The following is a 15,964-nucleotide window of genomic DNA, read 5'->3' on the forward strand; positions in this document are numbered from 1 at the left end:
TTTTTTTTTTCGGGAATCCTCGCCGGAGTTTTGATGCCGGGCCGGACTTAGCGCGGGCGCGGAGGAGCTGCGCGGAGCCGTGCCTCCTTGCCCCGGGCCCCGCCCGCGGATCGGCCTCCCTGGCCCGGCGCCGGCCGCGGGTTGGCCGCGGGGCCGCGGAGTGGCGGGTGCGCTGCGCCGCCGCCTCCCCGCGGAGCCGCCGAGGGATGCTGCTGCACCGCGGCCGGGCATAGGCAGGAGCCGAGCGGGCGGGGGAGGGAGCGCAGGGAAGGAAGGAAAGAAGGAAGGAAGGAAAGAAAGACGGAAAGAAAGGATCCCCCCTCCCCAGCCCCCGAGGGGAGAGGAAAAAAAAAAGAGGAGAGGCGAGAAGGTGCGTGAATGTGAAGGAATGTACCTGCTCGCCGCCGGAGCCGCGCGATTGGGATAAAAAAGAAATAAACCGAGGAGGCTGATCCTTGCGACTTATTACCCGGAAAAAAAAAAAAAAAAAAAGGAAAGAAAAGCCTTAGAGCGGAGGGACAAGAAGAAGAGCGACGAGGCTGCAGCGAGCAGCGCTAGAGGAGGGCGCCCGGCGGATGGCGCGGCCGTCCCGCTGACTCCGCGGCCGCGGGAGGCTGCGCGGGGCGGCGCGGCGCGGGGCATGCCGTGCCGGCGGCGTGACTGAGCGGGGCGCTCCCGCCGCCCGCTCCGCTCCGCACCGCGCTCCCCTCCGCCGCATGCCGCCGGCAGCCGCGGCGCGCTGATGCCCCGGGGCCGCGGCGGCGCTGCGGACGGCCCCTAGGATGAGCGAGGGGGCTGCCGGCGCCGCGGCGCCCGGGGCGGCGGAGGCGGCGGCTGCGGCGGGGGGCCCGGGCGGGGATGGGGCCGGGGGGCCGCCGCGGGAGCTGCGCTGCAGCGACTGCATCGTCTGGAACCGGCAGCAGACGTGGTTGTGCGTGGTACCCCTCTTCATCGGCTTCATCGGTCTGGGGCTCAGCCTCATGCTGCTCAAGTGGATCGTGGTGGGCTCCGTCAAGGAGTACGTCCCCACCGAGCTGATGGACGCCAAGGGCGTGGGGCAGGACCCCTTCTTCCTTTCCAAGCCCACCGCTCCCCCCCGCGGCGCGGAGACCACCGCCGCGGCCACGCCGCGGCCGCCCAGCCGTGTCAGCCCCCGCCTCACCACCATGAGCCGGGCGCCCCCGCGGCCCCCCGGCACCCGCGGCCCGGCGCGGGGCGGCCCGCGGCCCACGGCCCCCCGGCACCCCGTGTCGCCGCACACGGCGCCGCCCGCCAGCGGCCCCCCCGGCACCCCCGGCCGCGGCGCCCGGCCACCGCCCGCCGCCCCCAGCACCCCGCCGCTGCCCGCCTGGCCCACTGCGGCACACGCTACCTCCTCCTACAAGATCTACGTCCACGACTCGGCGCCGTCCTGGACCTTGTCTCCCTTCCAGGAGTCGACCACCACCACGCCGGAGGCCAGCACGACCCCCAAAACCCGTAAGTGATGCCGCCCGCCCGCGCCCTCGGGCCGCCCGGAGCGCGCGTCGCCCCGTCCGGCCCCGGGGTCGGCCGAGCGGCGGCGGGGTCGGGTCGGTCCGGGGCGAGGCGCCGGTCGGGCGCGGCTGCCGTGTCGCTCCCGTGCGGTTGCTGCCCTGCGGGAGGGAGGCCGGAGAGCCGCGAAGTTTGCGCTTCTTTCTCCCTCCCCCGCTTGCGCCCCCACTCCCCCGGCAAGTTCCCTGCTTTTGTGATGGATGTTGAGGCAGGAGCAGCCATTTGAGGCGACTGGTTTTTCTTGTGGTTTTTAGGAAAGATGCAGATCCCCCCCTTTTCCCTTCCAGACTGGTCTGCGAGAGGTATTTAGGAGATGCTGGGAGGTATCTGAGCGAGAGGGATCGTTGATGACAGACGCAGAAGGGGCAGTGAGGAGAGTGGTCCTCGGGAGGTGCGGAGTGCGTTGTGCATGTGCTTGTCTGCTGGTGAGGGAGTTTGGTTTCCCGCACACTCGTCTCCCTTGAAAGAGAGGAGAGCGGGCTCCGCAGGATGCTCCCTCCGTCCCAGCGCCCGGCTTCTGAGGAAGCTGTCGCCAGCTCCGCCAGGAAGGAGCCCAGGGCACCCCGCGGATATGCAGACGCAGCCCAGCGCTTTGCCGGCTCCCGTGTGTAGCCTCAACACCGTCTTGCCGTAGCTGACTATTTTTTTTTTAAGCAGAGGAGGGGGCTAGTTCTCCGATTGATGCTTGGTGGCTGGTTCTTTCCGCCCTCCCAAGCACAAACTTAAGGATTCGGGCTGAATCCGAAAATTCATTTGGTCTCTGTGTATCAACTTTCAGCTTCTCATAAAGGTTACTTAGGACAAATGCAATCCTTGCCAGAACAACTTCTGTGTGGTGCTATTTAGTGAAATGCTCAATTATACTGTGTTATAGTAATCTTCTGCTTTTTCTTGGATGCAGTAGAGGAAATGAAAAGCCACCTGATCACTTCTACAGCCTAGCGTTCCCCTTTTGCGTGCTAATGTATGGCTATTCTGCCGGAGGATTTTGTTAGCAAGTAATTTGAACTTTATTTTGTCTATTAAATCTATTTGCTGATTAGCATTGGGGCAGAGAGTATAGGCAGAGCGAGGTGATCTTGTGAATTGACAAAATCGGGAGAAGAACAGCAAATTGGATATGAATGTGTGGGTGGCTGTGCAGGTGGCGGATGGCTGGGAATGATTACGAATAAAACTATCACTGAATCAGAAGAGCAAACAAGGCAGTAACTCGTTTCTCCTGTGTCTGCCACGATAATTGACAGAAGCATCCCTTACAGGTGTGTCTGAGCCTGCATGTTCTGTAGGTACAACCTATGGAAGTCAGAAGTTACCAGAAGGAAAATCTTTTGTGGAGCTGAACCCAACCCGTTTCACTGAGGACTAGGGAGCTGTATAGGGCACTTAGAAGCAAAACAGCAAAGGAAGCTAGATTTTTGACCTGTGTCTCTGTTTTAAATCCTTGTGTGAACCAGATATGTTACGTGGTGCTTCAGACTGCCGTGACCTGTGTGCGTGTGCCTGGGCTTGCCAGGTGGGATCTGTCACGGTCTAAGTGCTCCCTTGCAATTTCTTCCTTCCTCTTCTTTCTCTCTCTTTGGGTCTGTAAGAGAAATCCACAGTAATTTCTGCCCTTCTATGCTGTCTCCTTACAAAGTCTAGAAGGCAGGAATATCCTGATTAATAAATAATGTTCAGCTGGCAGGACTCTCCTCCATACAAGACACACCAAGGAAGAAGAAAAACCGCAATCTTGAAATGTTCCTGGCAGTTGCAGAGCCTCCTAACTATTTTTTTGTTTTAGGGAGACTGCTAATACCTTTTACAGCAGGGTGTTTCCCTTCATTAAATGGAGCTCAGTTATAGGATGGAAATGCAAGAACTGCAAATCCAGCAGAAATTGACCCTGTTTGGGCACATTGATAGCAGAGATTATCATTAATGGAAGATTAAATAGATTACATAAAAAAGGATTTGAATTTGTAGGGCATGTGAACATTTTTTTAAAGCCTACAGCTGTACTCTCCAGATACATATAAGCATCTCTGAGGATACATGTAAAATTCTTTGAGGCTGCAGTATCCACTGGAGGGGAGAGGGAGGAGAAATGCAATTTTTTTGCTGTGAACTGCTGACATGGTGTGACCCCAAAGCAAGTATCTGCATCTGCCACTAACAGCTCTTAGTAAGAAAAGGAATTTTTTAAATCAAATTCATCCTAATTTCCCAGGTTGAGCTGCATGTTCCTTCTGTGCCCGTTGCTCCAGCTGCTATTGAAATGAAAGTCATGGATCCTGTTGTACCACGTGAATACAAAATCTGACATGATGAATCTCATGCCCCAGCTTTCAAAATAGTGCACGCCCTTGTGTGATCCCCTGGCTTGGCAAGGCACATATGTGGGCAGGAGTCATAGGTTATTTAACATTTCACAGCTTTTAAGAAAAGCAGCTGCCTGTATTTATACTGATTGGTGTCGCAGTTTATTTAATTGTTTTAACATGTTAAACGGGCTTAAAATAGGATTTAGGAAAATGGAAGGCAAATCAGGAGTTATTTCTCCAGAAAGCTGTATGATTGCCCACCTGAATGAATGTTGGTAAAGCCTTTTCTCTATGTGTGTATTCCTCTGAGGAGATGTTGTGAAATCTCTCTTTTTTGTGGGTGTGCATAATGACAATAATTCTTGGTTGTGTTTCACTCAAAGTCAAGCTATCTGTTAGCTGTTTTGAAAGTTCTTGATGAAGATCCTTCAGGTTCTGACTAAGCAAAAGCCACTTACTCATCAAATCTCACTCTGTATCTTGTGCCTGCATGTGTTTTCCATGATCATATAAGACCTATGGCTTTTCAGCAATAGCTTCTTCATCCAGTGCTCAGCATAAAAGCCAATCACTGATTTAGAAGGGTAGGCCAGCCTGTAGATCAGAAAAATCAACCAACTGACTGGAATATACCAGTGAGGTTTTATTTTTATCAAGCCATTGGTTTCATTTTTAAAAAGTCATGCCCTGATTTTTCCAATATGCATTTTTCATGGTATTCTGGCTTCTTCAGTAATGTTATTATCTTTAAATTGAGATACTGGACTTATAAGAATTCCTGTGTGAATTCAGCTATGAAATAGCACTGTGGTTTCTCTCGTGTTCATATGACCAAAGGCTAATGCACAGAACTGAGGTCAGGCAGGTGGGGCTCAACTAATGCATGGTAACCAAGAAAAGAGATGTTACAGAACACTCTAATCAATAAATCTTGTGAAGTCCAATCGCAACCTTTTTTTGAGTCCAGACTTCATCCTGAGTATGCTTTGATTTCCTGCTAAAGATTTTCTGGTCCAGCCGTTTGTCCTAGTCATGTCTCTGACTGTTTGTTATGCACGGCATGGGTTCAAGTAACAAGCATCTGGCAGATGCACAGCTACCAGCACTGACATTTTGGTAAAAGCTGTTTGTTTTATTTTGCACTGACTCAAATATCTTTTTCACATTAAGGATGACACTTAGATGGAACTGCGGGGTTTTCACCAACTGGAGGGTGTTGTGGGAGGTGCCAAACCGTAGTAAAACCAGACCTACTCTTCCCAGAGCCCCAAAGCGTTCTGCCAACAAATGACACGTAGCTGCGAACACTTCGCGTTATGATCGTGAGCTGTCATTGAAATGGAGGGGAGCACATGTGACTGGAAAGCACGTGCCTTTGGCATTAACTAAGATTAATATGCCAGTTATGTATCAATTTTAAGTGTTTCAGAAACTGCTGAATTGAAAAAAAAAATACTGAGGCAAACAACTGGGAGTTTTAGGAGCAATGGCTTCTTATTTCCACTTACTTTCTGTTCTCATACCTTCTGTCAGCATACCACAGAAATGATTAGATTTGTGTTTCCCATCTTAAATACTTGTCAACAGGAAGACTACCATCAAGATAAAAATAGCAGATACAGAATTGTAGCCACTCCACTGAAATGAAAATTACCGTAGTTGTATTTTATTTTTTCACATTTTACAGTTATAACTTGTTTCATCTGTTTCAATTAAGTTGGATGACACTGGACTTAATTCCATTTTCCATTTATAATCTTCTTTCTAGTTAGGGACTAGTGCAGTTATCACTGAATTCATAAAGAAGTGGAATATTCAAGTAAGTCCCACTCAGATATGTACATTGATTCTATTTGGATATATTTCTTCTCTCTTGCTTTTATTAAAGTATTCATTGAAATCCTATGACCTAGGAAACTTTCACAGCGCTGGCATGATGAGTGGAAGGGATATGGATGAAATTATTCCATGCTGATTTTTAATCCTGAAGAAAATTCTTTTGGGAACTGTATGGTTTCTCATTGATTTAACCTGTGATCACTGGTAAAAGCAAAGCCTTACATTTTATTTGGCATAAGTTTTTTGCATCTATACAAAGACATTATGTGATATATTATATGTTGACAACAGAATACTATTATTAAATTAAAGTATTGATTCATTGCAAAGTCTTATGCTGAAGTAATGTCAGTCCCACAGAAGTAATGTCTAAACCCACAGAAAATGGAAATTAAAAATTAAAGCAAAAGACCTGTCTCTATCTACAGTATTGTGTCTAGTGTTGCAGTACATTTATCATCTGACTCATTGCTTTGAAACCTCCTGCAAAGCCCAGTAAATACATGGATTGCCATGGATTTGACCTTGACTGTATCTTTAAATTTTATAGCCCATTTGGCTTTCAGAAGTACCTATAACAAACTGGTGTTTGCTTTTGCTGATTTCTGTTGTGACTTGTATGGAAACAAACAGCACAAGGAAAAGTACCTGGTAAAATCATGTGGGATGAGTTGGTCACTTTTGTTTTTCTCTGAGCCTGGTGGTTTCTTTTTGAGCTTCTTTTTGGTTTGAACAGCTTTGCAGCACTCCAGTTTGAGTGTACACGTGTGTGCACACAAAACAGGAGCACGTGTTTGTGCATTTGCAGTGTGCCAGTTTTTGAGAAGGATCGGGACTTCAAAGCCTGTAGTAACTCCAGGAACAGTCTTTGCTAAACAAGACAGCTGCTTTGGTTCTGCTGCTTGTCCTTGCACTGCAGTTCAGAAAAGAAATCTGGTGGTCTCATGGTAGCTACTTAGACTGGCGGCTGCTAGAATGCTAAGTTGAAGTGCATCTTTTTTAATTTGGAAGTCCCAGGTTCTTCTGTGTGGAAGGGATTTGTTATCACTGTTGCTATTAAGCACAGATACTTTTTAATTATTATTTTGCATCACAAGAGTAGGGAAAAAAATGAAATACTTTACGTTATGGAAGGGTTTCCTTCCTCTGAGGGACTTAGTTCTTGGATTGATATGGTGAGAGGTAGGTCTGTCGTTCACAATGAGGTGGCTGTGCTTCAGATCAAAACTGGGGCTGTGTTTTTTCATTGCTTAGGACTCAATTTCCAGAGTGGACAGCTTATAAACCTGCTTTCCTACTTTTACCTTCCCCTTCATACCTAATCTCAAGCCACTCTGCTGAGTAAATTACATCTTCAGTGGAGGAAAGTAACTCCCTGTGAGGGCAGAGCGAGGGCACTTCTCACCTGGACAAGAGAGAGGAAGAACATTCAGAAGGCTCCTGGGTAATACAGAGAAAGTAAATGCACATGGGTGGGCAAGTGCTTTCTGAGTGGGTTTTTACTTTCTATCACACAGGTTTCTGGGGCCCTCTGGTAGAATGCATTCAAGAGGAAAAAAAATGAATAAAGCAGCCACGAAGAAAATTAAAGTAGCAACTGCATTTATAAATTTCTGTGTCCTTTTCACGGAAGAAATACCTAATTGGATCGACTCTTCCTGGTGAAACTTGGAGATAGCAGGGAGAAATACATTAACTAAATGCTTATTGCTACCTGTTTAAATGTTTATTTCTGAAACTTTGTTTCAATATTCTCAATATTACCCTAGTAATATTCAAAAATACAGATAAAATAATTCTTCCAGTGTTTCATCTTTTCCATCCTCCAAGAGTAGTATTTTGCATTTCCAAAGCTGAGTTTCTTGTGTAGCATAGAAATAGGAGGATTCTGTGACTTTCAGGTCTTTTTTTACAACACATTACTCTTGATTCCATTTTTTTTCTCTTTTGTGGATCTATTAACTGCTGACTGTAGGAGACAAACTATTCAGCTTCAAAGATAATTCATATCATGTTGAGAAACTGATTTCTAAGTCCAAATTGATTTATTTTTTTTCCTTAGTGTGTTTTTTCTTGGCATTTCTGCAAGAATTAAGCCTTTGAGAAAAGCTCAGGTAGAATGGAAGAGGCTTGCTGTCCAATAAAAATATAACTGGATAAAAACATAGAGTGAAACTTTGGTCTGGAATACCTGAAGAAATTCATGCTTTCGTCCCTGTAAAATAAATCCAGCAACTTGCAAAGTCTCTCTCCTCTTTTTACTTTAGCATCTTTTTGTTTGTTAGTTTTTGGGTTTATGGCTTTTCCTTTTCTTCTAAAATTAATTAATAGCTTGGCAATTCTAAGGGCCCTACAGTTGTGCCCCATCCTTGCCCCCCACTTGTATTTTGCACTCATAGGAAAGAGGTACATTAGCAATGCATCTATATTGTCAGCGTGATAGGTGCTCTTTGTAGAAAAATGAATTAATATTTTATTTTTTATGAAAATTCAGATCTTTCACTGAAGCATTTTGTAACTGGGTTAGCAAAGAATTGAGAAAAACATATCCTGATAGTATTCCTTGTAGAAGTTGTGCTGAATTAAGTAGTTTACAGTCTTCCATTTTTTATAATGAAATTGCTATATGGCCAATTTTTGCAAACATACAGGCCCAGCTTAGGGTGTGCGAGTGATGCATTTTCTTGTTTATGGAGTTATGCATCTGCAGAATCAGGGCTAATTTATGTGAACATCTGTGTGATTATGTCTGTTACTCTGCCTTAGATTGCAGTGTGAGTGCTTACAAAACATGCCTGTGTAAGTAAATGTACATCAACTTTTTAAAAGCTGCCAACATTATTTAAATGTGCTTATTAGAACTGAGTTTCCATTAGTGCATTTTCTTTTGCGTGTGTTTTCTACCTTGCTTATGTTCTTAGCACTACCTTGAAAAATATAGCACTATTCTGTTTACTCTTTGCCTGAAATAAAGTCTCTAGTAAAATCTTTGTGTTCTGGGGGACTGCAGTTGCTTAGCTATAGATTGTCACAATATACATGGGTCGTGAATCTTTTTAAACATTTCTTTCAAATTATTTTCTTACCTGATTTTTTTTCATTATTTCTGAAAATACTTCTGGGTTTGTACAGTTTTTCTCTGTATTAAGTTCTCAGCTAGATAGATGCCAAAACTGACTTTTTCCTGAACCTTATAGATAGAAAATGTTTTCTAAAACATTGGAGATGGGGAATATGTATTTTAAGATCTAGTCGTTTTCTGAAACCAAGACTATGAAATTATCTTCACGTTGTTCATTTCACAGCATCATTTCTGTTAAAGTTTCAGGTTTCTAGTTGAGCAGAAACTGAGCCTTGATTGCTGGCTGTTACCAGATAGAGGGGCTATAACACTGCGTAACAGCAAATCATTAAATTAGTATTAATAGCAAATAGCCTCTTTTGCAGATCTGATTATTCTCACTGATGTCAGAACTTGTAAAGCAAGAATTGAGATAAGATGTATTTATTCTCTTGAAAGGGTGTCGATGGTCTGTTTTTACTGCAGTGAGAAGTTGTTTTTTCCTGAAGTGGTTGACAGGGAAGGTAGAAAACATGCAATCTAGCCTGCAGTTGCTGTGCTGCTTCTAAACGTAATCAGAATTTTAACAAATACAAAAGAGTTATACCAAAAAGTGTTGCTAAATACAAAATTGTGCTGCACTGTGCAAATGCTAATGTTTACTTATGTCTCCCAGTTCAGTGCATAGTAAAATAGCATTTCCAGTAGTGTGCTCAGAGTGGCTGAGGGTTGTAGCTATCTGGCCTTCTCCGTGGCTGGGTAATACTGTTAAATATTAAAAAGATGTAGTGAACCTTTGTTTCTTCTCTCCTGGTGAATTACAGTAAAAGTGGTTAGCGGGTTATCATTAGAATAGTGCTAAGCTATCCCAGAAGTTTTGACTTGGAATTGATTATATAGTACTTGCTACAAAAAAAATCTAGTAATTGTCTTCCAAAGGGGTGTGCTTTGTTATTGTTTTTGTTAAGAGTTGTGCTGTGTGGAGAGGAGATTGTTTCTCTTGTTCAATCTGTCAGTGAGTTTACAGAAGAGAAGGAGGATCTTTGTTTGAAACCCAGAGATATGCTGCACTGAAGGGGTACAGTGGTTTTCCTGCCAGACTTTGCACTGCCAGGATTCAGTGGGCAGTGGGTACAGGAACTTAACCAAGGGGATTATTCTGATGAGTGTCAGTGCTCCTGATTTAGAAGGGTAGAGGTACTTTTGTAATTATTTCATAAGTAGCTAAACCACATTAGTCTTTAGCCTGAAATCTGGCCCAGCTACATAATGGCCATAGTGTTGAAAGTTCAATCCCCTCAATTTCTTTTTTTTTTAATAATAGCTAGAAAACTAAAATGCTATACATAAATACATACAGAAATGAGTTTTTCCTTAAGCAGATTGGGTATCTTTTGACTTTAGATTTCAATCTTTATTTTATAACATATGCTAATAGACCATACTGTACATTTCACAGGGTCAGCTGCTGATTTATAAGCTGTATCTCAGTGTCTCGAAGTTGATTGTAATTAGTTTTCATCAATCAAAAATGTTAGAAAAATACAGGTTGCAAACTAACAGTTTATAAATCATGCTATCTAACAGGTGAAAGCAATTACTGATGCTGGTTTTGAGTTTATAGCATACAGACTTTGAAATTCACTGATTATCTCAAAGTAATGTAGAAATGATGCAGTCTGCTACTAAACTGTGTTTCTGCAGCGTGTTTTCATGGTGCACACAGGCTCTTTCTACTAAACCTGCTTTGTACTTTTACCTCAACTGATTGCCTTCTGAGCTGTGAAGATGATGACCTTGATGCTCGTCATTTTAAAAACAACAGAGCAAATGCAACGTTCACAGGATACTTAGAGTCTCATTTGTGCTGGGGAGGGTGAACGTTTGCCACTTGGTGACTGCTGTCACCTTGCCTTAGAGCAGAAAGGTGGCTGGTGGTCAGGGGAGGTGACAGCAGGAGCTGTACCCATCCTCCACTTGTGCACAAGGAGCTCTTCAGCACGCTCTGGCCTGATCTGGGAAGACACAACCTTTGCCTTGCCTCTGTCAGCATTAACTATCCTGCCTTGTTCTCTGCAAAAGCACAGAGGGAAATAAGTGTCTCTAATACCTTTTCATATCTGGAGCACATTCATTACAGAGGCTTACTTAGTCTTAAATGAAAAGCAAGAAAGTAACTTAATATTTTAAATTGCTTTTAGAAGTATCTGCCTGCAATAGGGAATTCTTTCAGGTTTTAGGTCTTGGATGGCTGGATTTAATCTGGATATATGAAGTTGTAGTGCTAGTGTGTGATACACTGAAGAGGGGAGGAAAGAAGGGTCTGATACTGTAATTGTTATTTTATAAGAAGCTGGAGAGATCACTTGCATCTGCCGAATTTCAGTAATGGGTACAAGGCTTGATTACACCTTGTGTTTACATATAAAAGCTGCCCTGTGTTACCTTGGCAGACGTAGGGGATTTGTAGCCAGCCACAGCTTCACTGCTGGAAGGTGGATCTGTAAAGGTGAACTAAACACACACATACTGAGGAGCCACTGAGCTCCTCATTCACAGTTTGTTTGCAGTGCATATTTTGAAAACATGGTAATAATCAAAATACCTTTATCTCTGACTTTTACGGTGCTCCTGACTGGTCAGTGATGTACTTATAGAAAATAAGGTATATTGGACAGGCCTGGAGATAAAATTCCTTACTATAAAGAGATGATGGAGGTAGAGTCCTACAGTGAGGGTGCTGTGAGATTCTTGTGAGATGTTTTATTTGTACATTTGTCTGCTTAAAAGCAGTGTGGGTTTATTACGGAGCTTATTTTTTTAAATGCTTTTAAGAAGATACTGTAAGATTATATCTAATTAATTAGACACATTACATTTGAGTTATTTAATTAGAGATTATTTTTCAACCCTCCCTTGAAATTCTAACACTCTCTTAATGTTTTTTTCACATTTGTAATCCTGTTTATGAATGCAATCTATATGACAGCATAGACCCTCGGACTTTTTTCTTAACAAATATCACTTAAAGATAAATTTGTTGGTTTTGTGTCATGAAATAGAATTAGAATCTGAGGAACTCATCTCATGTGTAACCGAGAGGAAGCTGTAGGCTGCTCGGCAGTTCTGTAAAAAACACAGCAAGAAGCAGGATAGACCACAGACAGGCACTAGATTGAATGTCTTACATGAGAACTCTTAATTAAAGCTTCTTAAAGAATTTAGAGTCCAAACATAATGAATTTCTTCTAATTATCACAAGATTTTGGTCGAACTCTTCACGGGCAAAGAGGTAATTAAAAGCTGCTGAGTTCAGTTCAGCTCTCCATAAATGAAGGTGGAGATAATAAAAACAGGTAAATAAACAAATTAGGAGGATATTAAATATATGTGATAGGCAATTTCAGTAGTAATTATGGAAAACAAGTTGATGTAAAAAAACCCTTCAACAAACCCAGAATCCCAAATGCAATATCATGAGAGTCAACATTATTTCACATCTTTGTTCATTACTTTGTATAATGACTTCTTACATTACATAATAAAAAATGTTTGACTTGAGCAGTGTTGAGGTGTTACAATAGTCAACTGCTATAGAATGACTTCTTCACTATTTCAGCTTGCTTAGTAGTCTGCTGTTCATCCCAAAAAGTTGTTAAAACCTCAATGAAAGTAACAGATCAGAGCCTATTAGTTACTGGAAGTTGGGAGACCAGGAGTGGTCATTTCTTTTCCTCAAGCTCAGGGTGTCTTATTTGTGAAATAAAGGCATGGTGAAGAGGTACAGGTGAGAAATGAGGTGTGCTTTAATGAATAATCAAGAACTAATAAGAAAATATACTTCACGGGTCTTGTTTTAAATTTCAGAAAGTACCTGATATCCTTGATTGTTCTGTTGTTTGTGTGTCTGATCATTTTCAATAATTCTCTGACAGTGAAATCTATTGGATTTTAACACTAAAGAGGAAGGGACAGAAACTTTTTTTATTTTTTTTTTTTTTTGGGGGGTGATTTAAAAGTGTCTCTCCAAATATAACCAAGATCTGTCCCCAAATGAAATGGGTGTATCTGACAGGAGGGCAGGGCTGTCTGTGAGACACCCTAACACGCCAGTTACTCAGCTTCGTAATTCTTTATTTTTGTCCTGCAGAATTGAATCAGGTTGGAATTTGGGACACTCATTAGGCCAAAACCTGCCATTATGACAACCCTATTTATATCTTTTTAGCTTAACTTTGTAATCACTTGTCACTGGGAATTTTAGTAACTACTATGTTTTATATTGCTGTCTTGTTATATTTTAGAACCAAAGTGTTATTGTTGCCATATCTCACATCAAAAGGAAGAAACACTTTCAGTATGGTGTAGTCTTCTATAGATAGAGTCAAAATGCTCTCTGAGTAGGTGGGATCCTAAACCAAATCCAAACCCAATGAGGTAAGTGAGAATAAGTGGGCTCTAGCTAACATTTAAAATAAACAGTTACAAAGGAGCGACTTGCTTAGCCTAGTCTGTTGTTCTGCATTTGCTCATAGTTGACTTCTGTAAAGTGTAACTATGCTGATCTCTTAAGAAAAAAGAAATCTAACAATAAAAGTGCATTTATTAGAGGGGATCTCAGGTGGAGAATGAGACAAGTTTTATTGCAGAGGTATTGTAGATCTACAAATACAATTGGAGAAAAACGGGCAAATGATTTTTCTGTGTCTCTTTGGTGAGGGGATAGAATTTTTCGCTTTCCAACCTCCTTCCAATAATAGGATTCCAACATCAACAAAGTTTGAGTTGGTTTTTGGTTTTAGTTTAAATTAGCTGAAAATGTTTTTCGTAACTTGAACTGATATGCTTACCTTTCGGGTGTAAATAGGTAAGTGTAAAGCTTGCTAAGTGTTCTTTTATTTGTTTATTTATCCAGCTGTTAGGGGTTTAAAAACAATGTCTGTATCAGAGAAATTTACTAATGGTGGGCAAGAAACTGTTTATCATCTTAAAATGCTCATATATTCAAATTGTCTTAGTATTATGAAGAAAGGTTTAGTGTCATTAGTTATTACTGAAGATAAATATTGTATTAACACCCAGATGTATGACCCCCACACAGATGTTCATGTGGAAGGCTCACTCATTATGAATTTCAAATGAATTTCATTATATGAAATGATTTATACTGGTGCTTGAACAGCATGTTTTGGTAATAACCTTTTTAATGCCTTTAAGACATTTAATTGCCATTAAGTGGCACAGTCTGCTGATTGGAAGGGAGAACTGGGAGTATTTTAGTTGCAAATAGAATAATGAAATGGATTGAAAACAAGGAGGAATAATAAATGAATAGATGTGTGATATTAACAATGAGATTGGCATCCTTTTTATGACCAGAGTATGTGGTGTGCATCCCCCAAGGTGGGATATCTGCTCCCCAGGCAGTCTTGGGGCTGCCTACAGGTAGCTGACTGCTGAAGTCAGTGGAAGCTCTGCAAATGGCCTCACATGGGACAGTTAAACTCTCCCAGTCTGGAACAGTTACACCCAACTAGAAGGCCCTTTTAATGAAAGGTGGGCTAGTGTCTGTGTAGAAGGCTTTTGACAGTGTTTTTACATTCTGCATGACTCTCAGTTGTTCTGTCAGTCTTTATTTGTAACAGTTGTATTGTAACCTCATTACAAGAACATCAAAACACGAAACCAGTTTGTACTTTCAGGTAGCTTTGCTTTAAAAATAATGTGAAAGTTAAATTTTTCAAATTGGTATGCCTCCTTTCCTTGTGTTCCAGTTGTGATAATGTGGTAAGGTGTTCAGATGGTAGTCAGGTAAGCATCAGGAGAAACAAAATTATTTTTGTGGGAATCTCAGGTTGAAGTGGTTGCCTTGCCTTGGAATTTTCTTGGGGATCTGCAAGTGCAGCTCTTTTAGTGAAGTTTGTAATTTCTAAAGAAAGCTGCAGTGTAAACATCAGGTCTTGAAAGGAAAGAGTGTGTAAAAACCAAAAAATTGTGTGAGATACAGTGTTGAAATAAGGTAATATTTGCCCATTATGTAAGTTCAGACAGCACTTGTAATCTAAACAACCACTGCAGCAGTCCTGGAGAATCAAAGGCTTCCTTAGTGACTGTTTTGACCCAAAGTTTCTTATGAAACAAATGGCTAATTTAAGTAGACTCCACATGGCCCAAACAGTCCCACTTGCTTCTGGTACTTTTTTGTGAGGTTCATGTAAGAGTCATGGGTGGTTAGAATTTCCTTTCTGATGTCTCCATACAGGAAGTGTCTGTTCTTCAGAAAGTGAAGTCATACAGGTTTGCAGCTTCAGATTGAAACAGTTGTATAAGAACTGAACTTCCAGAGGTTTCAAGGTCATTGCTTAATGAAGATTTACATTAAAAAGTGTAGAAATCTCAAACTCTTTATTAAGCAGTTCAGAACAAGAAAAAAAAAATCTGCAATTCTCAAACCATGTGGAACTCCACCAAATGACTTGACTTCTCATAGAGATAAGCAGTTGATTCTGTAAATGCTGTGTGGTCACTGTGAACTACATCAAAGAAAGAGTGATTTTTAGCTGATTTTGTAAACACACCTGAAACAAAAAGAAATTTACACGGTATATTTGGAGTTTTTACATGAAATCAAGATATGATCAAAGGAGGGGTTTCATACTACACATTTTAAAAATCAACTGTAGCTTGGACTTCAACTTGCCATAGGCATGACATCTGATATATTCATTCTTCTATGTATTCTGCTGTATTTGCTTCTCAAAGCATAGAATGTAATAACTATATTGAAATTTCATTGATGGCTTCTGTAGAATCTTTTAAATAGGAACATGTAACAGTTATTCCAAAGTGATATATTATTTGGAGGATATGTATGTAATAAACCAAACAGAAGCTGTCTTTCCTCATTTCATTTTTCTGATATATATACTGTGCTACCTGTGCCTTGCTCATGCAGTGGAATTGCAAATACTGTTTTCAGTGTTCTGTGCTGATTCTTCCATTGTTCCTGTGCAGTTAAGCTCTTCCAGAAATACCCAGAGAGAACAGGACAGTGGAGGTAGGAGCAGAGGTCTTATGCTGAAAGGAAATGAGAAGAACAGATTTAGAAGCTGAGGAGATTGGAAAAGCCAGTGGAACTGTGTGTATTGTGAATATTTAGCGTGCTTTCTCTTAGACCTAATTTATTATGGTAATGCTGCTGCCAGCAGGTGAATTATTGAAGAGC

General features: G+C 42.1%; 1 protein-coding gene across 4 annotated transcripts in view; it reads left to right on the forward strand.

The window, feature by feature from the left end:
* Positions 1-782: 782 nt before the first annotated feature.
* Positions 783-15,964, forward strand: part of NRG3 (neuregulin 3) — a 375,961-nt gene continuing 360,779 nt past the window's right edge. For all 4 annotated transcript variants that reach the window (XR_007906833.1, XM_051800883.1, XM_051800885.1 and 1 more), the window contains exon 1: positions 783-1,479. Coding sequence is in view for 3 of the 4 variants with exons in the window: in XM_051800883.1 (XP_051656843.1) it covers positions 783-1,479 (697 nt within the window). In the remaining variant the exon portion in view is untranslated. The remainder of the gene's footprint in view (positions 1,480-15,964) is intronic.

The sequence above is a fragment of the Manacus candei genome, unplaced genomic scaffold, assembly GCF_025592945.1.
Source record: "Manacus candei isolate 608988 ecotype Guabito, Panama unplaced genomic scaffold, ASM2559294v1 h1tg000050l, whole genome shotgun sequence".
Classification (NCBI taxonomy): domain Eukaryota; kingdom Metazoa; phylum Chordata; class Aves; order Passeriformes; family Pipridae; genus Manacus; species Manacus candei.